At 41.3% G+C, this 26915-nt stretch overlaps 2 protein-coding genes and 1 long non-coding RNA gene across 8 annotated transcripts in view; 2 read left to right on the forward strand and 1 right to left on the reverse strand.

Annotated features, from left to right (window-relative positions):
• LOC127556428 (myeloid cell surface antigen CD33-like) overlaps positions 1-26915 on the forward strand; it is a 73098-nt gene that overhangs the window by 13500 nt on the left and 32683 nt on the right. Inside the window, exons 1-6 of one of the 6 annotated variants that reach the window (XM_051989576.1) lie at positions 18414-18845; positions 19827-20198; positions 20785-21075; positions 22154-22247; positions 22367-22463; positions 26109-26804. In XM_051989576.1, the coding sequence (XP_051845536.1) occupies positions 18812-18845; positions 19827-20198; positions 20785-21075; positions 22154-22247; positions 22367-22463; positions 26109-26213 (993 nt within the window). In that variant the 5' untranslated portion in view covers positions 18414-18811 and the 3' untranslated portion in view covers positions 26214-26804. Of the gene's footprint in view, positions 1-18413; positions 18846-19826; positions 20199-20784; positions 21076-22153; positions 22248-22366; positions 22464-26108; positions 26805-26915 lie in introns of those variants that run through there. The other 5 variants (XM_051989574.1, XM_051989578.1, XM_051989575.1 and 2 more) reach the window with 5 other exon arrangements.
• On the forward strand, positions 6071-14225 carry LOC127556430 (myeloid cell surface antigen CD33-like). The gene is made up of 6 exons (XM_051989582.1): positions 6071-6349; positions 7153-7524; positions 8052-8342; positions 9455-9548; positions 9668-9764; positions 12852-14225. The coding sequence occupies exons 1-6, from the start codon at positions 6316-6318 to the stop codon at positions 12945-12947; spliced, it is 984 nt and encodes a 327-aa protein (XP_051845542.1). The 5' UTR covers positions 6071-6315; the 3' UTR covers positions 12948-14225.
• Positions 8063-26915, reverse strand: part of LOC127556431 (uncharacterized) — a 45565-nt gene continuing 26712 nt past the window's right edge. The window contains exon 3 of the long non-coding RNA XR_007952459.1: positions 8063-8160. This is a non-coding gene — a long non-coding RNA (uncharacterized LOC127556431). The remainder of the gene's footprint in view (positions 8161-26915) is intronic.

Genomic DNA, 26915 nt, shown 5'->3' on the forward strand with positions numbered 1-26915 from the left:
CTGCTGGACTGCTGACTTGCTGCCAGGGCAAAGTATCCAATCCTGTAGCAAAGCTCTCCTCGCAGAGACTGCTGCGATCACACCCCACCTCCTCTCCAGTCTGCTCCCGTGTTCTCACTGCCGCTGCCCTCAGCCTGCGCCCAATCTAAAACCATCCCCACCCTCGAGCAAAAACAGACCTTTCCTGGCGAGTCTCAAGGATAGCTTCTCTTGGTAACTATTTATGGGTTTTTTTTCAGTGAAGCATTAATTCAGAGGCTTGTAATGAAATGGATAGTGAGAGAAAACGCGGAGCTTACATAGCTGTGTGCCTCCTCTCCGCCATCTTGGCCGGAAGTCGATATATTTGGTTTCATCGAGAAACATCTTTCATCTTATAGAAAAGTAAGAGGAAAAAGGGAAAAGGGAAGGGGTAGGCTAAATAGAATGGAAAAGAGATATAATAGGGGAAGGGCATAAGAAAGGGTGGGAAGTTCTCTAAAGGGGGAGGACTGCTTGAGGCAAGTAGAGTTAATAAATAAAATACTGGAGAGGAGAGAAAGGGGAAAAGGAAAGAGAAAAGTATAATTTGGTGTTAATAAGATGGCAGGAAATACAGAATTAGTAGTTTTAGCTGTAAATGTGAATGGGGTGAACGCTCCCATAAAATATAAGCAGATAGCAGGTTGGGTTAAAAGCCAGAATCCTTTAATATGTTGTTTACAAGAACACATTTAAAGCAGAGTGATACATCCAAAGTCAAGGTAAAAAAGCAAAATCTATTATGCTTCAGTTGAAGTAAAAAAGCAGGGGTAGTTATCCTCTTTTCAGATCAAGCAAAAGCAAAAATTAATCTAATTAATAGAGATAAGGAAGAAAAACTGTATCTTGCTAAAGGGTAGCATAGATAATGAAGCAATATCAACACTAAACATATGCACCAAGTGGTATGGCATCTAAATTCCTAAAGGAGAATTTAAGAGAGCTGCAAGAAGAAATAGACAGCAAAGGTATACTAGTGGGGGATCTCAACTTTGCTCTCTCAGAACTAGATAAATCAAACCACAAAAGAAATAAGAAAGAAGTTAAAGAAGTAAATAGAATATTAGAAAAAGTAGGTATAATAGATCTTTGGAGAAAATTGAATGGAAACAGAAAGGAGTACACTTTCTTCTCAGCAGTTCATGGAACCTATACAAAAACTGACCATATGTTAAGACATAATGACCTCAAAATCAAATGCAGAAAGGCAGAAATAGTAAATGCATTTTCCCAGATCATGCTGCAATAAAAATTATATTCAATAAAAGGTCAGGGGAAAATAGACCAAAAAGTAATTGGAAACTAAATAATCTCATCCTAAAGAATGAATGGGTGAAACAGCAAATCATAAACACAATCAATAATTTCATCCAAGAGAATGACAATAATAGGACAATATACCAAAAGTTGTGTGATTCAACCAAAGTGGTAGTAAGAAGAAATTTTATATCTCTAGATGCTTACTTGCATAAAATAGAGAAAGAGAAGATCAATGAATTTGGTTTGCAACTAAAAAGGCTAGAAAAAGAACAAATTAACCCCCCCCAATCAAATACCAAACTTGAAAGTCTATAAATAAAAGGAGAGATCAATAAAATTGAAAGTTAAAAAAAACTATTGAATTAATAAATACAAGTAAGAGTTGGTTTTGTGGAAAAACAAACAACAAAATAGATAAAACTTTAGTTAATTTGATTAGAAAAAGGAAAGAGGAAAATCAAATTGTTAGTCTCAAAAGTGAAAAGGGAGAACTATCCATCAATGAAGAAAAAGAAAACTAGAGCAATTATCAGGAGTTACATTGCTCAATTTTATGACAATAAATTTGACAATCTAAGTGAAATGGAAGAATACTTACAAAAATATAGATTGCCCAGATTAACAGAAGAGGAAATAAATTGCTTAAATACTCCCATTTTAGAAAAAAGAAATAGAACAAGGTATTAATCAACTCCCTAAGAAAAAAATCCCCAGGACCAGATGGATTTACATGTGAATTCTAACAAACATTTCAAAAACAATTAACCCCAATACTACATAAATAATGTGAAAAAATAGGGAATGAAGGACTCCTACCAAATTCCCTTTATGACACAGACCTGGTACTGACACCTACACCAGGTAGGATGAAAATAGAGAAAGAAAATCATAGACCAATCTCCCTAATGAATATTGATGCAAAAATCTTAAATAAAATATTAGTAAAAAGATTACAGAAAATCATTCCCAAGATAATATACCATGACCAAGTAGGATTTATACCAGGATGGTTCAATATTAGGAAAACTATTAGCATAATTGACTATATCAATAACCAAATTAACAAAAAAACATATGATTATCTCAATAGATGCAGAAGAAGCATTTGAAAAAATCCAACATCCATTCCTATTAAAAACACTAGAGAGTATAGGAATAAATGGACTTTTCCTTAAAACAATCAGAAGCATAGAAACATCAGCAAGCATCATATGTAATGGGGATAAATTGTAACCATTTCCAATATGATCAGGGGTGAAAGAAGGTCCTCTCTATCACCATTACTATTCAATATTGTATTAGAAATTAGAAATATAGTATAGAAATTAGAAATTCTACTGTATTAGAAAGCTTTGACAATAAGAGAAGAAAAAGAGATGAAAGGGATTAGAGTAGGAAGCCAAATTATCACTCTTTGCAGATGACATGATGGTATACTTAGAGAACCCCAGAGAATTAACCAAAAAACTATTAGAAGTAATCCACAACTTCAGCACAATTGCAGGATACAAAATAAATCCACCTAAATCATCAGCATTTGTGTGCGTCACTAACAAAATTCCACAGCAAGAGATACAAAGAGAAATTCCATTTAAAATAACTATTGATAGGATAAAATATTTGGGAATCTATCTGCCAAGGATCGATCAGGAAATGTATGAGCAAAACTATAAAACACTTTCCACACAAATAAAGTCAGATCCAAACAATTGGAAAAATATCAAGTGCTTTTGGATAGGTCGAGCAAATGTAATAAAGATGACAATACTACCTAAACTAATCTATTTATTTACTGCTATACTAATCTAACTCCCAAGAAACTATTTTACTGACCTAGAAAAAATAACAACAAAATCCATCTGAAAGAACAAAAGGTCAAGAATTTCAAGGGAATTAATGAAAAGAAAAGCAAATAAAGGTGGCCTAACTGTATCAGATCTAAAAGCATATTATAAAGCAGCGATAATCAAAACCATTTGGTACTGGCTAAGAAACAGAATAGTTGATCAATGGAATAAGTTAGGTTGCCAGAACACAATAGTCAATAACTATAGCAATCTAGTGTTTGACAAACCCAAAGACCCCAGCTTTTGAGATAAGTATTTATTATTTGACAAAAACTGCTGGGAAAATTGGAAAATAGTATGGCAGAAACTATGCATTAACCCACACCTAACACTGTACACTAAGATAAGATGAAAATGGGTTCATGATCTAGACATAAAGAAGGACATTATAAACAAATTAGAAGAACCTAGGATAGTTTACTTCTCAAATCTGGGGAGGAGGAAAGAATTTGTGACCAAAGAACTAGAGATCATTATTGATCACAAAACAGATAATTTTGATTATATCAAATTAAAAAGCTTTTGTAGAAACAAAATTAATGCAGACAAGCTTAGAAGGGAAGCAATAAACTGGGAAAATATTTTCACATTCAAAGATTCTGATAAAGGCTTCATTTCTAAAATAGATAGAGAATTGACTCAAATTTATAATAGTCCAAGCCATTTTCCAATTGATAAATGGTCAAAGGATATGAACAGATAATTTTCAGATGAAGAAATTGAAGCTATTTGTAGTCATATGAAAAGGTGCTCTAAAAAATTATTGACCAGAGAAATGCAAATTAAGACAACTCTGACATACTACTCCACATCTGTCAGATTGGCTAAGATGACAGGAAAAGATCATGATGTATGTTGGAAGTGATGTGGGACACTGATACATTGTTGGTGAACTGTGAATGGATCCAATCACTCTGGAGAGCAATTTGGAATTATGCTCAAAAAGTTATGAAACTGTGTATATTCTTTGATCTAGCAGTGTTTCTACTGGGCTTATATTCCAAAGAGATCTTAAAGAAGGGAAAGGGACATGTATGTGCCAAAATTTTTGTGGCAGGTATCTTTGTAATGGCTAGAAACTGGGAACTGAGTGGATGCCCATCACCTGGAGAATGGTTGGGTAAATTATGGTATATGAATGTTATGGAATATTATTGTTCCATAAGAAATGATCATCAGGACGATTTCAGAAAGACCTGGAAAGACTTACATGAACTCATACTGAGTGAAGGGAGCAGAACTAGGAGAACATTGTACATGGCAACAAGACTGTATGATGATCTGTTCTGATGGACATGGCTCTCTTCAACATTGAGATGATTCAAAGCAGTTCCATTTGCGCAGTGATAAAGAGAGCTATATACACACAGAGAGAGGCCTGTGCGAACTGAGTGTCGACCACAACATAACAGTCTCATTCTCTTGGTTGTTTGTTTGCATTATGCTTTTTTCCTCAGTTTTTTCTTCCTTCTTGATCCTATTTTTTTTGTGCAGCATGATAAATATATAAATATGTATACATATATTGGATTTAAAATATATTTTAACATATTTAACATGTATTGGACTACCTGTCATCTAGGGGAGGGGGAAGGAAGAAAGAGGGGAAAATTTGGACAAAAGGTTTTACAATTGTCAATGTTGAAAAATGGCCCATGCATATATTGTGTAAATAAAAAGCTATAATAAAGAAAAGAATGAAAGGGTGAGAAAGAGGGATGCATTGAAGGAAGGAAGGAGAGGAAGAATGGCTTTGAGGTTCAGAGTATTTTATAAAATGTATAGATCATTTGCATTTTCTGGTTCTTTAAAAAATCTTTTCATTGAATGGAAGTCAAACAGAAATGAAGCCTTCAGTCTAGCTTTTAATCTAGAATCCCTTTAAACTAATCTCATTTCCTATAAGCAGACAAGTTTTTTCACACTAGGACTTTTGGAATTTTTCTCTACTCACTAATGAAGGGGGAGGACTAGATACCTCAAAAGAAGGTAATGTCCTAGGCAAACCTAGCTCTTTGCTAGGTAACAGATATTTATGTAGAAATGCATAAATGGGCAATTAGATAAAGTGAATTGTGGGTCTGAATGCAAGGAATCAAATACCCTTTTTGAACTAGCATGGGCACTTTGTGTAATAGAACTAATAACTTTCAAAAGAAGGATATATTTTATTCTAAAAGAACAGCTCAGAAAGTGACTTAAGATGTAATGTGAGGCAATTCAGAAACTAGAGGGAGGAAACATTCTGGAAACTGTGAAAGGATAAATAATGGGACAGGCAAAAGTGACAATATTTAGAGAATATTCCTGATTTCCTGGACAGCAAAAATTTTTAAACATATAGTTGTATTTATTTTTGAATTCTATTATTTTCTTTTCCAACTCTGTCCCTCCATCAGTTCTTTACTATCAGAGTTGATTTTTCATCATGGTTCTTTGGTGATTGTAGTAGATCATTGCTTCTTTTCTTTTTAAAAAAGTATTTCATTTTTTCCAAATACATGCAAACAGAGTTTTCAACATTCACCTTTGAAAAACCTTGTGTTCCAAATTTTTCTCCTTCCCTCTGCCCTCTCCAAGAATAGCTAACATTACATTGTGCTTACCATATGTTAGTTACTGTGCTAAGTGCCTCAGAATTATTCTCTCATGTTGTTCTTATAACATCATTGATGTAATTATTATGCCCCTTTTGCAGATAAGGAAACTGAGGCAGGCAGGGGTTAATTGACTTGTTTGGGCTCTCACAGCTGCACAGCTAAGAAGCAAATGAGGGGCTAGGCACTAGATTTTGATTGTGACCCTTGGTTATCCTGCACCTTTAGATAGTACATGTTTCTGCCTGGAACTTCCACTTCTCTTTTTTCTCTGTCTGGGAAAAGTTTGAAAGTTTCCCCTTTTCTATTGTTTCTTACCCTTTTCTCACATGCACAGTTACAGCCTTATTAGACGTTATACTTCCTGCCTTTCTACTAGACAATAGCAGCATGGGAGGGTCAGAAGAATCAGGTTAGAAGGTGGTGAGAGTTTCTTTGGGTCCCTCAGCTCCCACCTTATTTCAGAAGCTGCTCCTCAAGGAGCCAGTGATCCCACCTGCATTTTCCCAGTTTCCCCCTTGTTCTGAATCCCTGGCACCCTTTGGGCAAAGTGAGCCCGAACCGGAGCCTGGTCTGTTCTTGATTCAGAGATGTTGCTGCTTCTGTTTCTCCCGGTCATAGAGGGTGAGTAGGATCAGGGTGGGTAGGGGAATGAGCAAGGATGCTCCCCTAAGCCTGTGGGAGATGGGGGGTGGAAACATCCCAGTCATTGGCTGGGCTCCTGCTTCTGAAGCCAGGGCAAAGTGCTTTGGCCACATCACCAAACTTCTCTGATGCTCTTTTTTCTTCTCAGCTTATAAGGGTTTGGATTAAATGAGCTCTGATGCTTTTTTTTTAATTGTGGGGACTGAATTTGGATCACAACATAATATTTTCACCTTTTTGTTGTTGTTTACCTGCTTTTTGATTTTTTCTCACTTTTTCCTTTTTGATCAGTTTTTTTCTTGTGCAGCATAATAAATATGGAAATATATTTAGAAGAATTGTATCTGTTTCAACTATTGGACCTTGCTATTTAGGACAGGGAGTGGGAAAGGGAAGAAGAAAAATTTGAAACGTAAGGATTTGCAAGGGTGAATGTTGAAAATTATCTTTGCTTGTATTTTGAAAATGGAAAGTTATTATTTAAATAATCCTAGAGGGCCAGAAAGTTTTTGTTTTTATATTTATATGGCCAAGATTTGGCATAGCCCAAGTGCTTAATAAATACTTCCTTATCCAAAAAATAAACCCCTCCTATGAAGTTCTGGTTCTAAGTAAGCTTCATGTAACTTATATTTTCAATGTTCTAAGGTTTGTTCCCGCATTGGGTCATTTCTAGCTCTGACTTCTCTCTTTAAGGTCTTCCTAAGATCTGACCTTCTCTGAGGAGATCTCTTCCTGCTCTTGCTCTATTTTCTGTTGCCGGAATCTCTCTCTCTCCACAGGAGTCCAGAACTCACCTCCAGATTATTACGTGCAAATGCCAGCGGTAGTGACAGTGCAGGAGGGCTTGTGCATCACCATTCTTTGTACTTTCCATCACCCTCCAACCAACTTTTCTCTAGCTCATGGATACTGGTTTAAGGCGGGGTCCCAAATTGATAAAGTCAAACCTGTGGCTACAAATGATCCAAGTCGAGAAGCGCAGGAGGAGTTTAGGGGACGATTCCACCTGGTCGGGGACCCTCTGGAGAACAACTGCACACTGCGCATCACAGACGCTCGGAAAGAAGACAGTAGGAAATACTTCTTTCGGATAGAAAGGGGAGAGGAAAAATTCAGTTACCTCAATTATTACCTTGAACTGAAGGTGACAGGTAAGACATGTTATGGGGCAGGAAGAGCCCAGGATCTCAGAAGTTTTTCTGAATAACGTCCCAGGGAAAGGACAGAGCTCAGGGGTTTGATTCAGGCAAGTGACAAAGCTGGAGCAAGGTCTGGAGGGTGGGAGAGCGGGAGAGGGAGACACCCTCGGGTCTAATCTCTGTGGAAGCCTGGTAGGACTGAGTGATGCACACCCTGAGGACTTCCTGAATGTTGAGAGGTGAAAGGAGAGCCGGGGGCATCAGAGGAGGAGGGGCCACCTGGGGTAAGGAGGTGATGAAGAATGGGGGACAGCTTTGGGGCCATCATCAAAAAGGGGAACCGGTGTGGAAAAAGGTAAATGGCTCAGACAGAAGATCCAGGAGATCCCAGGGGAGTAAGGACAAAACTGGGGCTTGAGGAGTCACTCAAGAGGTAGGACACCCCAGCCCCATCGAAGGAGTGACCTGTGGCATTAACTAAGAGGGGGTCTGAACACCAGAGTCTTTCCTCCTCACTCCCTCTTTTTATTCCCCTCTAGACCTGATAGAGAAGCCAGTCATCTACAGTCCAGAGCCCCTGGAGGAGGGCCAGCTGGCGACCTTGGTCTGTTTAGCCCCCTGGATATGTAGGGAGGGGAAACTCCCCACCTTCTCCTGGACTGGGGCCGCCGTCCCTTCCCAGCAGCCCAACCAAACCTTCTCCTATTTCTCTGGGCTCTCCTTCGTGCCGAAGCTCCAGGACCATGGCAGCAACCTCACCTGTGGGATGACCTTCCCTGGAGCCGGTGGGAGAGCTCTCACCGAGAGAACTGTCCAGCTCAATGTAACCTGTGAGTGTGGGGGGCCGGGACGCCTGGAGTCTGGAGCAGCTGTGAGAGCGTGTCAGCGGGCGGATGGAGGGGAAACATGAGGCTGGGAGCCAGAGCACCAGGGACAGGGGGAAGGGACAGAGGGTCCCCCAGGAAGTGTGGGGCAGAGTGGGGGAGGCAGCTGTGCTGGAATGCTTCCTCCGACTCTTCCTCAGCCCGCCCAGAAGGGCGTCAGCCTGTCAGGGATCCTCCTTGGGATGGAGCAGGGTCCTCAGAGCCATCAGGTCCGGCCCCTGCTCCTCATGTTACAAAGCAGGAGAGAAGTGAAGCAAACTGGCTGTGAGGGGGAGTCAGGAGCAGAGCCAGCATTTGGACCCAGTCCTTGAATCTCAGTTTCTTTCTCTCCCCAATAATAGTTGTTATTATTATTATACCTGTGGTATCACTTAAAGCCAGGAACTCTCTGGGCCCTGGGCCAACAACTGTTTGAATCTGAGGGGAAAGCCTGACGACCTTGGCCCCCACTGGGAAGGGGAAGAACCAGCACGAATCTCGAGCCTTTGCATCCTGCGGGGGTTTTCTGGGGGGGGGGGATGCTGTGGGGCAGGGAGCCTTGAAGAGCAATGGGGCAGGATGCAGGATCCCAGGCTGAGGAGGGAAATGGGAGCTCAGGGGCAAGTGGCATCCAGACATAAGAAGTGAGTGAGAGGAAATGTGGTGAGGAGGGAGGGAAAGAAACTAGAATTTGGGGCAATGAGTCTCTGCCCACGGAGACAAATTCAGTCCCTGGGAGAGTCTGAGATCTCGGTGATGTGGAAAAATTTAGAAAGCAGTGAGAAGCTCTGTGGCCTCCCCCAAAGCCTGGAATGTGGTTTTAGGAAAGGGAAGCCTCAAACACGGCTCACTTCATTGCCCGACCCCTGGCAATTTCCCTTCTGTTCTCTGAGCCACAGCAACTTTTCTGCAAAATAGAAGGATATTTGCACTATGGAGCTCCCAACAGTCACAAGGAGTGTTTTATAGAACTTCTCAATGCAGTGAAAGTTTAGATAAGGGGATGGAGGGACCAGGGACAGGATGCTTGGCTCTCTGGGAGAGACGCCCTTACCTAATTTTTTTTTTTTTTTTTGCAGCTAAAACAAAGCCAAACTTTTTCACATTCACCACAGGGACACTTTTGGGATCTGGAGTCACAGCCTTTCTGGCCTTCTGTCTCATCCTGACATGGTGAGGGGGGAGCCAACACAGTAGCCCAGACAGGGAGTGGGAAGAGAGATCTCTGCAGGGGTGGAAGTGGAGGGGAAAGGGTTAGGGCTCCTGTCACAGTGTTGGGCTTATTGCTTCAGTGTGAAGTTTCTGAGAAAGAAGAAGCGGGCAGAGGATCGAGAGGTCCAGGACAGGAAAGAAGTGGATTGTAGTGATCAGGTTCCTGGAGTCCCTTTGGTGAGTGAAATGACTATGAGACAGAATCCTTATTTATACACACCAAAAAGACAGAAGAGATGGAGTTAAGGCATTCAAAAGTGATTCATCCCATTTGTTTGCCAATTCAGCTTTCAATTCATTGATTTGCTCTTTCTGTTTTAAAAAAATTGACATTAGCATTTCGAGATGAAGAAATTTCCCCAAATTATGGCTTTTGCTTTAACCCACAAATTTTAGTACATTGTCTCATCATTGTTCTTAAATGAAATGACCATTTCCTTGATTTTTTCTTGACTGATTTCTTTAGGATTTTATTAGTTTCCAATTAATTTTTAATCTGTGCTTCAAAAGCCCCATACTGACTGTAATATTTCTGAAATTTTTGACAATGATCCATTTACTATTTGTGCTTTTCTGCATTTATTGATGAGATTTTTATGTCCCGTTGATTTTCTGAAGGTTCCATGTCTACATGCTACTTCCTAGTGCCACCTGATATTCTCCAGAGCTCTGTCATGTGGAACTTTTCTAAAATTCTAATCAGCTTCTTAATTTCTTCCATTTTGTTTTTTAGTCAGATTCATTTAGGTCTGTGAAGGGCAATTTGATGTCACCCCCACTATTGTAGTTTTACTATTTTCTTTTATAACTCAAATAAATTTTCCTTTAGTGTCTTGGAGCCAGACTGACTTCAGAGAGATGATTCTTCCTCATACCACTTTATAAAGTGCTCATCTGTCCTTTCATTCTTACCATTATATTCTAATATGGCATATAACATACAAGCATGCAAGTATATACTGAATATATACCCTCTAAAAGGTTGAGGAGGTTATGGGAAGCAGGGCTCTAATAGTCGGGGAATCAGGGAAAGTGTCATGGAGACAGCAGGGCTTAAATAGGGTCCTGAAGAAAAACAGGCAATCTAGGGAGATGGCAGAACTCTTGGCACTAAAAGGGGGAACCACATGAGAGGGGTGGTTTGGGAGGGAAGACAGCAAGTTCTATCTTAAATAAACAGAGATCGAAACTACACAATTAATCAAGGATTGCCTCTGTAGGAGCCTTGGGCTGGGGATAGATATTTGGAAATGGTAATGAAAACAATGGGAAATAATGAGATCATAAAAGGAGAGAATATATAGAGAAAGAGAAGATCCAAAGTGGAATTTCTGGGGATATCCATAATTAGAGGGTGTGACAAGGATGATAAATCAGTCAAGAAGAAAGGCAGGAGAATGCAGAGGACAGAAATTCTCAACAGTCCAATGGGAGCAGTTGGTTTGGAGTGAGAGTGAGAACACTCTTACTGGATTTTCTTTAAGTCAAAACTTTAAGTCAAAGAGTCAAGCTGGCTGGCCAAGTAGCATGGGAAAACTAATTAGCAATTAGGGTCAGGGGGGAGAAAGCTTATGTACCATCATTTTGGCTCCAAACCATGTTGGGACTTGTAGGACGGTTAAAAACAGCATTTTTTCAGGCAGTAGCTTAGTAGACAGGGTCTGTTAAAAGCAGAATCAGTCAAAATGGCATCTTGGTTGTCTGAGGTCAAGAAACAGTTCAGGGGGTAAGTGTCCTTCTGTGGGCCCAGCAAGGCTAAACGTACTAATGTTAGAGGTTTTGGGAAATGGTTTGGGATTACCTTCCATAAGCTCATCTAGGGCCCAGCATGTCCTCCATGCTCAGAGAGAAGGAAGTATCCAAGGGCAGAGCTAATTAGCTGAGTCAGAAGGAGCAGGGACATGAACCTAAAGAATGGGCCATGGGATTGTCCAACAGAGAGGCTGCCGGTGATTTTAAGTACAAAAGTTTCAGTTCAATGGTGAGATCAGAAACTTGATAGATGGGACATAAGAAGAGAAAATGAAAAGGAGCAAGTGGGGGTGTCCCTTCCCTCATCTGGGCCCCAATTTTCTTATTTGTCTAAAAAGAAATAACTGTCTCTGAGGTTATTCACGTCCTGGTGAATCTTTTGTTCCAAAGCAGGAACGCCTCGGGCCCTGGTCACTTTCTTTCTGCTATAATGGTTCCCATTTGCAAGGCTCTAAACCAAAACATCATTTTCTCTTTCCTCCCCTGCCTCAGGAGGATCCTTCATGAAATGGGATCATAAGATCATGGACTTAGGTGTAGAAGAACTTTAGAAATCAATTACTCTGAGCTGCTCACGTCATAGACCAAAAAATTAAAGATTGTCAGAGGGAGAAAGCACCTGAGCTGAGGCCCCTTCATGACAGAGGAAATGTTTTCACATGTAGGACTTCTGGCTCCAACCCACACAGTGTCTCCTCTTCAGAGCAAAAAAGCTGCTTAGAGATCAGCCCATCTCAGGATTTAGAGAATAATACTGAGGCCCAGGAGGGAAGGAAGGTCATACACTTACCTCTTTTAGGTTTTATTTTAAATAAAGCTGGGGATCAGACAGGGACAGGGACACTATTTAGTGTCCCACAGCCAATGACTGGTATAACCTTAGTGCTCAGAGACTTCTCCATTCATTTTTTATAAGTAAAACTGAATCCCAGGAAGGGAAAGGGGGTTATCTTTGGTCACACAAGAACATTCAAATGAGCTCCAGTCTAATTGGAGGTGGGCCAAATGGTCAGTAATGAAGAAGGTTCAGAGCCTCATTTTGATACTTCGTGCATAAATCATGTCATGCTTTTGAGTCTCAAGATGCTCATGTGTAAAATGGCACTAATACTACCTCGAACACCTTCATGGGAGTATTCTGAGTCCAAATGAGAAAAGGCATGCAAATCACTTAGAAGATTTTGAAATACTACAAAATTAGCTTTTATTGCAGAAGGGGAAACCGAGACCTCTCCTATGTTTTCCTATGACTTCTAGTCCAAGATTTCCCTCTCACTATTTAATACCTCTCCCCATCTCACCTACCTGACCTCTCCCCTCCTCCCACGGTAGCTGGGTCACCTGCAAAAGCAAAGAGCACCAAATTGCCCTAATTGAAAGATTCCTCATCCCCAGATGAAGCCAATTTCCTTTCCAGTGTTGGATTCCTGATGGTTGGGCCAAGATCCCCAAGATCCTCCCTGGGTCTTTGCCTGATTCTTCACCTGATTCTTCATTCTTCCCTCTCTGCAGGATCAACAGAGGGATTCCAGCCCTGCTGCTCCCACACAGTCCTCCTCAGGGGAGCTGTACTATGCAACCGTCAACTTTGGGAGACCCAAGTCCTAAGAAGACCTGGAGAGTCAGAATCCAGAGAGTCTCGGGGGCAAAACCAAACCTTCCAAGAAAGTTTCCCTAGGAGGCATCTGGGACTCGTGGGGAAGGAGAAGAAATAAAGAGAATGCCTTTTCATTCATGCTCTTTTGCTCTTGCTGGAGCCCTCAAGCCCTTTTCTTCTCTGCTCCCCTGGAAGTTCTATCAATTGAAAGAGTTTTCCTTCTGCACTTCTCAGGAGTGGAGAGAGAAGGCCTTAGAGAATCAGGGAAGCAGAGATTTTTTTCAGTAATATTCTTTTTTTCCCCCTAAGGTACTTTTCAAGGTGACAAAAGCCTGGCTATTTTAACTAGGGTATCATAGAACACCCAGTGTCAGATGTTGGGGGACCCCTAGGTATTGGGTTTTGTCCTAGTTCTCATGAAACTCACTAGTGTGCATCACAACATGATTGACATTTGGTATCAATCAAACTAGTGATTTCTTAATTTATAATAATAATATACTATATAATATATAAATTGAAACAAGCTAATGATTATTGGTAATTAATTGATGATTAATATAATACTTAATAAAACAATAATTAAAATAAATTTTAAAGATTAAAACAAAATATCCTTTTGAAAGAACATTTTCTAAGATGTTATCATCAGAATGGCTGCCATCAAATATACTCCTCCTAAATGGCTGACACACTCTGCCACAAGAAAATTGGCTCACGCTCAGAGAGCACATGGAGCAAAATTCATTCAAAGATAATTCACTCAAAGTCCTTGGGGGTCCTTTTTCTGGCGTTTTAAAAATTTCTCCGCAGGTCTAGTGTAGCTTTTTTTTACAGGGTTCTTTGTAGAGCATTGAATTTGCATCCTTTCAGCGGAATTACACCAGAAGCCCTCTCTCCGAGGCAAGGCAGAATATTTTCCACTTGGCTGGCTGGTGGCAGAAGAAGAGTTTTCAGAGGAAAAAGCTACGAGTCGAGAGTTCAGTGGACAACCAGATTCATCTTCATCTCACACCACTGTAGTTGGTGGCTGGGCTCCTGCACTTCTCCCACTGAGACCAAGCTGGTCTGAAAGACTCACCAGAAAGCTAGCCGAGCCCCAAGTGAAGGAGACCAGAGATTCATTGCATCTCTGTGCTGGTTGGAGGCTGAAGAAAGCAGAGGCAGAGGCTTAAGGACAAAACCTTTGGATCTGGTGACATTTGGAGGGAGCTCTTGGAACCAAGCAGAGAGATAGACCTCTAAGCTAACCGGGCTATATTGGAGATAATAAAAGATCTGAAATTTTATCACCTGGCTGCATTTGGGAAGATCACATTTTGGCGCCCGAACAGGGACCCCACATTTGAACTCCCACATTTTGGCTGATGATGATGGTGGCTGCCAAGTAATGACATAATCATGGAGTGCTGAACCTGGAGTCAAGGAGAGATATCTTCCTGACTTTAAATCTGGCCTCAAATAGTTAATAGATATATGGTAATGGGCAAGTCACTTCACCCTATTTGCCTCAGTTTCCTCATCTGTAAAATGATCTAGAGAAGGAAACATAAAACTATTCTACAATTTGCAATAAAATTTTATGCTTCATGTGAACTCAAAGAAAAAGCAGGGAGAGCAATCAAGGTTTTAGGGAAGGTTGAAGTAGGCAAAATAAAGGGAAATAAGCAGGAAAATTATATCTGTTCTAGGTCAAAGAGGGAGAATTAAAGATTGTAGCTACTGGAGGATCCTTGGGAAACAAGAACTTTCCCAGCATAATCTACTCTAGTATTGCTGTCAAGAAAACCCCAAATGGGGTCAAGAAAAGTTAGACATGACCAAAAAATGACTGAAGAACAGAAAGCCAATGGGAAGAGAGGAAACCCTCAATGTTAGAGATGTTTCTTAATTCACATCCAAGGAGGTAGTCAAGAAGGCAGTGTTGTCCTTCTATCTATCCAAATGGGTTAACCGCCATAATTCTCTGCCTCTTGGTATCTATCTCCTGTGGCAGACCTTAGCTTACAAAGGCAGGGCCCCCCATTGCACCCAGAGCCATCTCCAGGCCTCCTAATTTGTCTCTGGGCACTGGACCCAGAGGTCTCCAAAGGAGAGAGTGGGTCAAGTGGCTTTACTAGCACTCCCTCACATCAATCCAATTCACTTGCATGTCATGGTGGGACCTCCTTCATAGCATGGTCCTCTTTGAGAACGAAGGACATACAACAAAAGCTGGACCATTCTTTCTATTCTGTTTTCAGGAATTTTATTTCTTATGTTCTCTCACTTTCATCTGAATTAGATAAAAAAGTTAGAGAACAATTTTGCTACTCGCCCCCAATGGATTTCCATTTGGAAATACAATAAACTTGAAAGGGAATTAGGACAGGTTAAGGGAAAGGAAAGGGAGATGTTAATGTCCAGGATTAAGAGGGAGGGCAGGATTGATAAGGGAACAGTCATTGGTACAATAATCAGAAATGCTAGTGCATCTGTCAGCCAGTAAATAGTTCTTAAGTACTTTCTTTGTGCTGTATACTAAACTAAGCATGGAGATTATAAAGGAAGATTAAAGAGAGCCCCTTCCTGCAAGAGAGAATGGGGGAAGAAGACATGCGAATAACCTTGTGCCAATAAGAAGGTAAAAAGAGGTATTAAGAATGAAGGAAGAAAGAGTAAAAACATCAGGGTCTCTGGTGAGTGAAAGGGAAAATGAGAGCTGAAACACACAGGTAACAGGTATTGATTTACTTAGAAGATAGCAAGGGCCAATCAAATCCCTTCATCCACTTCCCTCCCCCAATCCTTTTTTAAACTGCTATTGGTAGAATACATTGGCAACAAAGTGAAACAAAAGTTGATCATAGAACAGAAGGAACCACAAAATTCGTGATCCTAACTGTGAATATGAATGGGAAGAACTTAACTATAAAATGAACTAGGACAGCAGAAAGGATTAGAAAAGTGGAATTTGACAATATGTCATTTACCAAAAAAAAAAAAAAATACTTGAAATACACACATATCTACACAAAACCTATATATAGTGAAATGACAACTTGAATCAAAATCTGTTCTACTTCATCTGAGCAGAGAGAGCAATTAAGATTTTAGGTAAGATTAAAACGAATACAGGCAAAATAAAAGGAAAAAAAGCAGGAAAATTATATAGAGGGAGAGCTAAAGGTTATGGGCACTGAAGGTTCCCTAGGGGACAAGACCATTTCCAGCATAAGCTTTGTTTTCCAAGGATCTTAGCTGAGGCTCAGAGGGGAAAACGAATGCATGGGTTGGACCCAGGATAAAGCTTAAAAATTAGCAGTAAGAATGACCACATCTCCTACAGGTGCTTATAACAACAAGCTTCTATGAATAAAACAGAAATGAACAAAAGCATATACCTATGATCAGTTACTATGGGAATAGGGAAGCTGGGGTTTGTCTTCCAAGGAGGAAAAAGGAATGTTTTATTGAGTGGTGGTTTTGAGGGGTGAGTAGTTGGGAAAAGGGCAATTAGATAGTTCTGTAGAGGATAGAGAGCTGGGGCTGGAGTCGGGAAGATTCACCTTCCTGAGTTCAAATCTGATTGTATAACCATTTGCCCAGGTTTCCTCATCTGTAAAATGAACTGGAGAAGCGAATGGTGATCCACTCCAGTATCTCTGCCAAGAAAACCCTAAATGGGGTCATGACAAGTTGGGTACACCTGAAAAGTGACTGAACAAGAAGAAATGGGGGGAAAAGTTCAGATGTTGATATTTCTATTCTTCTTTCATCATAGAATCTCACACCATAGATTGAGAGGTGGAGGGGATCTCAGAAATCAACTGGACTAGCCTCCTCACTTTACAGAAGAGCATGAGGGCTAGAAATGTGAAGTGATTAAGGTTGTTCAGGTCAAAAGTGGGATTTGAATTCAGGGCCAGGGATTTTTAAACTGATGCTTTTCCAACTTCATGCCGACTTCATTTTCCATCAAGGTTGGCTTCTGTTCTAGCAAGAGATGGTGGGAGGCAGCCTATTCCACATTTGGACAACACCAATTGCTAGGAGCTTTTTTTTAGTTTGTGGAATAAAATGTTATTCTCTGAGATTTATCCAGCTATGAAACTTGCTCTCAATTCTGTCCCCTTGGATCAAAAAGGATAAGTTAGTGTCCTCCACTGACAACTTTATACATCTATTTATGGGTATGCTTTATAAGTACCCCATCCCCTTCTCACCTGCATTTTTAAATGGGACATACCCCTTTCTTTTTAACTGGGCTCTGAACATTCTCTCTTACCTAGAATTCTCTCTCTCCTTTACTGTTGGCTTCCCTAGCTTACTTTAAGTGACAAGTATAATTCCATCTCCAACAGGAAGCATCCCCCAACCTGTTTTCACTCTAGTGCCTTCTCTCTGTTAATTATTTCCAGTTTTTCCTGTATAAAGATTCTTTGTATATATTTATTTGCAGGTTACAGGACAGGGACTGTCTTTTTCCTCTTTTTGTATCCCCAATGACAAAAATGATAATATTTAGGGCATATTTCTGATCACCTGGACAGCAAAAAGAAATAGATGAGACTTTAAACATATATTTGCATTTATTTATTTTTTTAATTTTATTTTATTTAATAATTACTTTATATTGACAGAATCCATGCCAGGGTAATTTTTTTTACAACATTATCCCTTGCACTCGTTTCTGTTCCAATTTTTCCCCTCCCTCCCTCCATCCCCTCCCCTAGATGGCAAGCAGTCCTATATATGTTGGATATGTTGCAGTATATCCTAGATACAATATATGTTTGCAGAACCAAACAGTTCTCTTGTTGCACAGGGAGAATTGGATTCAGAGGTAAAAATAATTCGGGAAGAAAATCAAAAATGCAAATAGTTCACATTCATTTCCCAGTGTTCCTTCTTTGGGTGTAGCTGTTTCTGTCCATCATTTATCAATTGAAACTCAGTTAGGTCTCTTTGTCAAAGAAATCCACTTCCATCAAAATATGTCCTCATACAATATCGTTGTCGAAGTGTATAATGATCTCCTGGTTCTTGCATTTATTTTTGAGTTCTGTGTTATTTTGTTTTCAAATTCTCTCCTTCCATCCGTTCTTTATAATAAGATTTGATTTTTCAATACAATTCTTTTGAAATTGTAGTAGATCATTGTTTTTGGTTTTTTAAAAATACTATTTCATTTTTCCAAATGCATGTAAAGTAAACATAGTTTGCAAAACCTTGTTTTCCATTTTTTCTCCCTCCTTCTCCCCTCCCCATGATATCCAACTAATTATAGCTAACATTACATTGTGCTTATTACATGTTAGTTACTGTGTTAAATGCTTCACAATTATTTTATCACTCGATTCTTATAATATCCTTGGTATAATTATGATTCTCTTTTTGCAGATGAGGAAACTGAGGCAGGCAGGGGTTAATTAACTTGTTCAGGCTCTCATAGCTGCACAGCTAGGAAGCATATGAGAGGCTAGACTCTAGATTTTGGTTGTGACCCTTGTTTATCCTGCACCTTTAGATATCACACATTTCTGTCTACAACATCCACTTCTCTTTTTTTCTCTGTCTTAGTGGGGAAAAGTTTGAAAGTTTCCCCTTTTCTATTGTTTCTCACCCTTTTCTCTCATGCAGTTACAGCCTTATTAGACTTTATACTTCCTGCCTTTCTACTAGGCAATGTCAATGTGGGTGAGTCAGGAGAATCAGGTTAGAAGGTGGTGAGAGTTTCTTTGGGTCCCTCAGCTCCCATCTTGTTTCAGAAGCTGTTCCCCAGGGAGCCATTGATCCCACCTTCATTTTCCCAGTTTCCCCTTTGTTCTGAATCCCTGGCACCCTTTGGGCAGAGTGATCCAGAACTGGAGCTTGGTCTGTTCTTGATTCAGAGATGTTGCTGCTTCTGTTTCTCCCATTCATAGAGGGTGAGTAGGGTCAGGATGGGTGTGAGAATGGGCAAGGATGCTCCCCTAAGCCTGCAGGGGATGGAGGGGTGGAAATGTCCTGGTCATTGGCTGGAGTCCTGCTTCTGAAGCCGGGGCAAAGAGTTTTGGCCACATCATCAAACTTCTCTGATGCTCATTTTCTTTTTCAGTAAAAAAGGGGGATGGATTAAATGAGCTCTGATTTTTTTTTTTGTATTTGCTTATGCAATTGGGGTTAAGTGACTTGCCCAGGGTCACAGTCACACAGCTAGGAAGTGTTAAGTGTCTGACACATATTTGAACTCAGGTCTTACTGACTTCAGGGCTGGGGCTCTAACCACTGCCCTTCTGATGCTTTTTTAAACCTTCTAGGAAGAGCCATCTGCACCTAGATAGAGGACTATGGGGACTATCACAACATCCTATTTTCCCCTTTTTTGTTGTTTCCTTTTTTTCTTTCTCATTTTTCCCCTTTTCTGATTTTTTTGTGCAGCATGATAAATGGAGACATATTTATAGAAGAATTACATATGTTTAACGTATATTGGATAACTTGCTGTCTAGAAGTGGGAGAGTGGAAGGAAGAAAAAGGGAAAAATTTGGATCCCAAGTTTTGCAAGGGGGAATGCTGAAAACTCTCTTTGCATGGATTTTGAAAATAAAAAGTTATTATTTAAAAATATAAATTCTTGGAGGGCAAGAAACTTTTCATTTTTATATTTATATGCCCAAGATTTGGTATAGCATAAGTGCTTAATAAATGTTTCTTTCTGCAAAAAGTAAACCCCTCCTATGAAGTTCTGTTTCTAAGTAAGGTTCATGTAACTTCAATTTTCAATGTTCTAAGGTTTGTTCCCACATTGGGCCATTCCTGGCTCTGACTTCTCTCTGTGAGGTCTTCCCAAGCTCTGACCTTCTCTGAGGAGATCTCTTCCTGCTCTTGCTCTATTTACTCTTACCTGAATCTCTCTCTGCCCACAGGGTTCCAGAACTCACCTCCAGATTATTACGTGCAAATGCCAGCAGCAGTGACAGTGCAGGAAGGCTTGTGCATCACCATTCTCTGTACTTTCCATCACTGTCCAACCTCCTCTTCTCCAGCTCATGGATACTGGTTTAAGGAGAGGCCTGGTACCAATGAAGTCGAACCTGTGGCTACAAATGAGCCAAGACGAGAGATTCAGGAGGAGTTTAGGGGACGATTCCATCTGGTCGGGGACCCTCTGGAGAACAACTGCACACTGCGCATCACAGATGCTCGGAAAGAAGACAGTGGGAAATACGTCTTTTGGATAGAAAGGGGAGAGGAAAAATTCAGTTACTCCAATTATAAACTTGACCTGAAGGTGACAGGTAAGACATGTTATGGGGCAGAAAGAGCCCAGGATCTCAGAAGCTTTTCTGAATAACGTCCCAGGGAAAGGACAGAGCTCAGTATCCCATAAGCCTTTCTCGATAATTTCCCAGGAAAGGACAGGGCCCAGGGGTTTGAATCAGGGCAGGTGCAAAGCTGGGGCAAGGTCTGGAAGGTGGGAGAGAGGGAGAGAGGTAACCCTATGGTCTCATCTCTGTGGAAGCCAGGTAGGACTGAGTGATGCACACCCTGAGGACTTCCTGAATGCCCTAAGAGGTAGCAGGAGAGTCGGGGGGGGGGGGGCGTCAGAGGAGGAAGGGCCACCTGGGGTAAGGAGGTGATGAAGAATGGGGGACAGCTTTGGGGCCATCATCAAAAAGGGAAACCGGTGTGGAAAAAGCAAAATGGCTCAGACAGAAGATCCAGGAGATTCCAGGGGAGTAAGGACAAAACAGGGGCTTGAAGGGTCAACCAAGAGGTAGGACACCCCAGCCCCATCGAAAGGAGTGACCTGTGGCATTAGCTAAGAGAGGGTCAGGACGCCGGGGGCTTTCCTCCTCACTCCCTCTTTTTATTCCCCTCTAGACCTGACAGAGAAGCCAGTCATCTACAGTCCAGAGCCCCTGGAGGAGGGCCAGCTAGTGACCTTGGTCTGTTTAGCCCCCTGGATATGTAGGGAGGGGACACCCCCGACCTTCTCCTGGACCGGGGCCGCCGTCCCTTTCCAACAGCCCAGACAAACCTTCTCCTATTTCTCTGGGCTCTCCTTCGTGCCGAAGCTCCAGGATCATGGCAGCAACCTCACCTGTGGGATGACCTTCCCTGGAGCCGGTGGGAGAGCTCTCACCGAGAGAACTGTCCAGCTCCATGTAACCTGTGAGTGTGGGGGGCCGGGACGCCTGGAGTCTGGAGCAGCTGTAAGAGTGTGTCAGCGGGTGGAGGGAGGGGAAACATGAGGCTGGGAGCCAGAGCACCAGGGACAGGGGGAAGGGACAGAGGGTCCCCCAGGGAGCGTGGGGCAGAGTGGGGGAGGCAGCTGTGCCGGAATGCTTCCTCCGACTCTTCCTCAACCCACCCAGAAGGGCGTCAGCCAGTCAGGGATCCTCCTTGGGATGGAGCAGGGTCCTCAGAGCCATCAGGTCCGGCCCCTGCTCCTCATGTTACAAAGCAGGAGAGAAGTGAAGCAAACTGGCTGTGAGGGGGAGTCAGGAACAGAGCCAGCATTTGGACCCAGTCCTTGAATCCCAGCTTTTTTCTCTCCTCAATAATAATTGTTATTATTATACCTGTGGCATCACTTAAAGTCAGGAGCTCTCTGGGCCCTGGGCCAACAACCGTTTGAATCTGAGGGGAAAGCCTGACAACCTTGGCCCCCACTGGGAAGGGGAAGAACCAGCACAAATCTTGAGCCTTCACATCCTGCGGGAGTCTGGAAGGAGGGGGATGCTGTGGGGCAGGGAGCCTTGGAGAGTAATGGGACAGGATGCAGGAAACCAGGCTGAGGAGAGAAATGGGAGCTCAGGGGCAAGTGGCATCCAGACATAAGAAGAGAGTGAGAGGAAATGTGGTGAGGAAGGAGGGAAAGAAATTAGAATTCAGGGGCAATGCCCATGGAGACAAACAAATTCTGTCCCCAGGAGAGTCTGAGATCTTGGTGATGTGGAAAAATTTAGAAAGCAGTGAGAAGCTCTGTGGCCTCCCCCAAAAGTGGTTTTAGGAAAGGAAAGCCTCAAACATGGCTCACTTCATTGCCCGACCCCTGGCAGTTTCCCTTCTGTTCTCTGAGCCGCAGTAACTTTTCTGCAAAATAGAGCAATATTTGCACTATGGAGTTCCCAACAGCCATGAGGAGTATTTTATAGAACTTCTCAATGTAGTGAAAGTTTAGATAAGGGAATGTAGGGACCAGGGACAGGATGCTTGGTTCCTCCCTTACCTAATTTTTTTTTTTCAGCTAAAACAAAGCCAGTCTTTTTCACATTCACCACAGGGACACTTTTGGGATCTGGAGTCACAGCCTTTCTGGCCTTCTGTCTCATCCTGACATGGTGAGTGGGGAGCCAACACAAGAGCCCAGACAGGGAGTGGGAAGAGAGATACCTGTAGGGGTGGAATTGGAGGGGAAAGGGTTAGGGCTCCTGTCACAGCGTTGGGTTTATTTCTTCAGTGTGAAGTTTCTGAGAAAGAAGAAGCGGGCAGAGGACCGAGAGGTCCAGGACAGGAAGGAGGTGGATTGCAGTGATCAGGTTCCTGGAGTCCCTTTGGTGAGTGAAATGACTATCAGATCGAATCCTTAATTATACGCACCAAAAGAGAGAAGAGATGGAGTTAAGACAATCAAAAGTGATTCCTCCCATTTTTTTTTTTTTGCCAATTCAGCTTCTAATTCATTGACTTGCTCTTTCTGTTTTTAAAAAATTGACATTAGCATTTCGAGATGAAGAAATTTCCCCAAATTATGGCTTGTGCTTTAGCCCACAAATTTTAGTATGTTGTCTCATCATTGTTCTTAAATGAAATGATCATTTACTTGATTTGTTCTTGATTGATTTCTTTAGGATTTTATTAGTTACCAAATAATTTTTAATCTGTGCTTCAAAAGCCCCATACTGACTAATATTTCTGAAATTTTTGTCAATGATCCATTTAATATTTCTGCTTTTCTGCATTTATTGATGAGATTTTTATGCTCTGATTTTCTGAAGGTTCCATGCACAGAATTAGACATGCTACTTCCTAGTGCCACTTAGTATTCTCCAGAGCTCTGTCATGTGGAACTTTTCTAAAATTCTAATCAGCTTCTTAATTTCTTCCATTTTGTTTTTTAGTCAGATTCATCTAGGTCTGTGAAGGGCAATTTGATGTCACCCCCACTATTGTAGTTTTACTATTTTCTTCTATAACTCTATAAAATATAATAAATTTTCCTTTAGTGTCTTGGAGCCAAATTGACTTCAGAGAGATGATTCTTCCTCAGACCACTTTATAAAGTGCTTATCTGCCCTTTCATTATTCCCATTATATTCTAATATGGTGTATAACATATATGCATGCAAGTATATACTGAATATATGCCCTCTAAAAGCTTGAGGAGGTTATGGGAAGCAGGGCTCTAATAGTTGGGGAATCAGGGAAAGTGTCATGGAGACACCAGGGCTTAAATAGGGTCCTGAAGAAAAACAGGCAATCTAGGAAGATGGCAGAACCCTTGGCACTAAAAGGGGGAACCACATGAGAGGGGTGGTTTGGGAGGGAAGATAGCGAGTTCTGTCTTAAATAAACAGAGATCGAAACTACGGAATTAACTTAGGATTGCCTCTGTAGGAGCCTTGGGCTGGGGGATAGATATTTGGAAATGGTAATGAAAACAATGGGAAATAGTGAGATCATAAAAGGAGAGAATATATAGAGAAAGAGAAGATCCAAAGGAGAATTTCTGGGGATACCCATAATTAGAGGGTGTGACATAGATGATAAATCAGTAAAGAAGAAAGGCAGGAGAATGCAGAGAACATAAATTCTCAACAATCCAATGGGAGCAGTTGGCTTGGAGTGAGAATGAGAACACTCTTACTGGATTTTCTTTCAGTCAAAGCTTTATTTCCCCAAAGCTGGCTGGCCCAGTAGCATGGGAAAACTAATTAGCAATTAGGGTCAGGGGGGAGAAAGCTTATGTACCATCATTTTGTCTCCAAGCCATGTTGGGAATTGTAGGACTGTTAACAACAGCATTTTTTCAGGCGGTAGCTTAGCCACAGGGTCTGTTAAAAGCAGAATCAAGCAAAATGGCAACTTGGTTGCCTGAGGTCAAGAAACAGTTCAGGGGGCAAGTGTCCTTCTGTGGACCCAGCAAGGCTAAACGTACTAATGTTAGAGGTTTTAGAAAATGATTTGGTATTACCTTTCCTAAGATAGTCTGGGGCCCAGCATGTCCTCCATGCTCAGAGAGAAGGAAGTATCCAAGGGCAGAGCTAGTTAGCTGAGTCAGAAGGAGCAGGGACATGAACCTAAAGAATGGGCCATGGGATTGTCCAACAGAGAGGCTGCCGGTGATTTTAAGTAGTAAAGTTTCAGTCAACGATGAGATCAGAAACTTGATGGATGGGACATAAGAAGAGAGAACGAAAAGGAGCGAGTGGGGGTGTCCCTTCCCTCATCTGGGCCCCAATTTTCTTGTTTCTCCAATGAGTAAAAGGAAATAACTGGTCTCTGAGGTTATTCATATCCTAGTGAATCTTTTGTCCCAAGGCAGGAACGCCTCGGGCCCTGGTCACTTTCTTTCTGCTATAATGGTTCCCATTTGCAAGGCTCTGAACCAAAACATCATTTTCTCTTTCCTCCCCTGCCTCAAGAGCATCCTTCATGAAATGGGATCATAAGATCATGGACTTAGGTGTAGAAGCTGCTCACGTTATAGACCAAAAAATTAAAGATTGTCAGAGGGAGGAAGAGCCTGAGCTGAGGTCCCTTCATGACAGAGGAAATGTTTTCACACAAAGGTCTGGTGGAACCCACCACAGTGTCTCCTTTTCAGAGCAAAAAAGGTGCTTAGAGATCAGCCCATCTCAGGGTTTAGAGAATAATACTGAGGCCCAGGAGGGAAGGAAGGTCATACACTCACCTTTTTTAGTTTTTTTTTTTTTTTAATAAAGCAAGGATACAGACAGGGACAGGGACACTTTTTAGTGTCCCACAATCAGTGACTGTTACAAATCTTAGTGCCCTACCTCTCCATTCATTTTACACAGTTGTAAACTGAGTCCAAGGGAAGGAAGTTATTTATTCAAGAATCTTAGTGATAGCCTCTCTTATCTTTTCTTTGGGTAAAGCTGAGTCCCAGGAAGGGAAAGGGGGTTATCTTTGGTCACATAAGAGCCTCCAAATTAGCTCTAGTCTAATTGGAGGTGGACCAAATGGGCAGTAATGAAGAGGGTTCAGAGCCTCATTTTTTTCTTTTTCTTTTTTTTTCTCTTTTTTTTTATTTTTTATTTTATTTTATTTTTAAATAGCCTTTTATTTACAAGATATATGCATGGGTAATTTTACAGCATTGACAATTGCCAAACCTTTTGTTCCAATTTTTCCCCTCCTTCCCCCCACCCCCTCCCCTAGATGGCAGGATGACCAGTAGATGTTAACTATATTAAAGTACAAATTAGTTACACAATAAGTATACATGTCCAAACCATTATTTTGCTGTACAAAAAGAATCAGACTCTGAAATATTGTACAATTAGCCTATGAAGGACATCAAAAATGCAGGCGGGCAAAAATAGAGGGATTGGGAATTCGATGTAATGGTTCTTAGTTATCTCCCAGAGTTCTTTCACTGGGTGTAGCTGGTTCAGTTCACTACTGCTCCATTGGAACTGATTTGGTTCATCTCATTGCTGAAGATGGCCAGGTCCATCAGAATTGGTCATCATATAGTATTGTTGTTGAAGTATATAATGATCTGGCCCTGCAGAACCTCATTTTGATATTTTGTGCATAAATCATGTAATGTCTTTGAGACTCATGATGCTCATCTGTAAAATGGCACTAATAATACCTCAAACACCTTCATGGGAGTATTCTGAGTCCAAATGAGAAAAGGCATGCAAATCACTTGGTAGATTTTGAAATATTACAAAATTAGCCTTTACTGCAGAAGGGGAAACCTCTCCTATGTCTTCTGGTCCTCTCACTATTTAACACCTCTCCCCATCCCATCTACCTGACCTCTCCCCTCCTCCCATGACAGGTGGGACACCTGCAAAAGCAAAGAATACCAAATAGCCCTAACTGAAAGTTTCCTCATCCCCAGACCATGACAATTTCCTTTCCAATGTTGGATTCCTGATGGTTAGGCCAAGATCACAAGATCCTCCCTGGGTCTGTATTTATTCTATATTCTTCCCTCTCGGCAGGATCAACAGAGGGATTCCAGATCTCCCAGCCCTAACGCACCCACACAGTCATCCCCAGGGGAGCTGTACTATGCAAGCATCAACCTTGGGAGACCCAGGTCCTGAGAAGATCAGGGGAGCTAGAACCCAGAGAGTCTCGGGGGCCAAACCAAGCCTTCCAAGAAAGGTTCTCTCGGAGGCATCTGCGACTCATGGGGAAGAAGAAGAAATAAAGAGAATGCCTTCTCATTCATGCTTAGAAGATGCTCTTTTGCTCTTTCTGGAGCCCTCAAGCCTTTTTCTTCTCTGCTCCCCCTGAAGTTCTATTGACTGAAAGAGTTTTCCTTCTGCACTTCCAGGAGTGAAGAGAGAAGGCATTAGAGAATCAGGGAAGCAGAGACTTTTTCAGTAATATTCTTTTTTCCCCCAAACGTACTTGTCAAGGTGACAAAGCCCTGACTATTTTAATTAGGTTATCAGAGTACACTGAATGTCAGTGGTTGGAGGATCCTTGTATGGTATTTATTTTGGAACTATGATCTCCCCTCACGCTTTCACTGCTTTAGGTACTGAGAATCAGTACACTAGTTTTCCTAGGGGAGTAACCCCTGAATACTGGGTTTTTTCTAGTTCTCATGAACCCTCAATAGGGAGCTTTCCAACATGATTGACAGTTGGTATCAATCAGTCAACCAGACATCAATTAGTGATTTATTAGTTTATAATTATAAAATACTATATTTTACATATATATATATATGTATATATATATAACAGTAAGCTAATGAGTATTACTAATTAATTGATGATTAATGTAATAATAAAATA

Source organism: Antechinus flavipes, chromosome 3 (assembly GCF_016432865.1).
Source record: "Antechinus flavipes isolate AdamAnt ecotype Samford, QLD, Australia chromosome 3, AdamAnt_v2, whole genome shotgun sequence".
In the NCBI taxonomy this organism is placed as follows: Eukaryota; Metazoa; Chordata; class Mammalia; order Dasyuromorphia; family Dasyuridae; genus Antechinus; species Antechinus flavipes.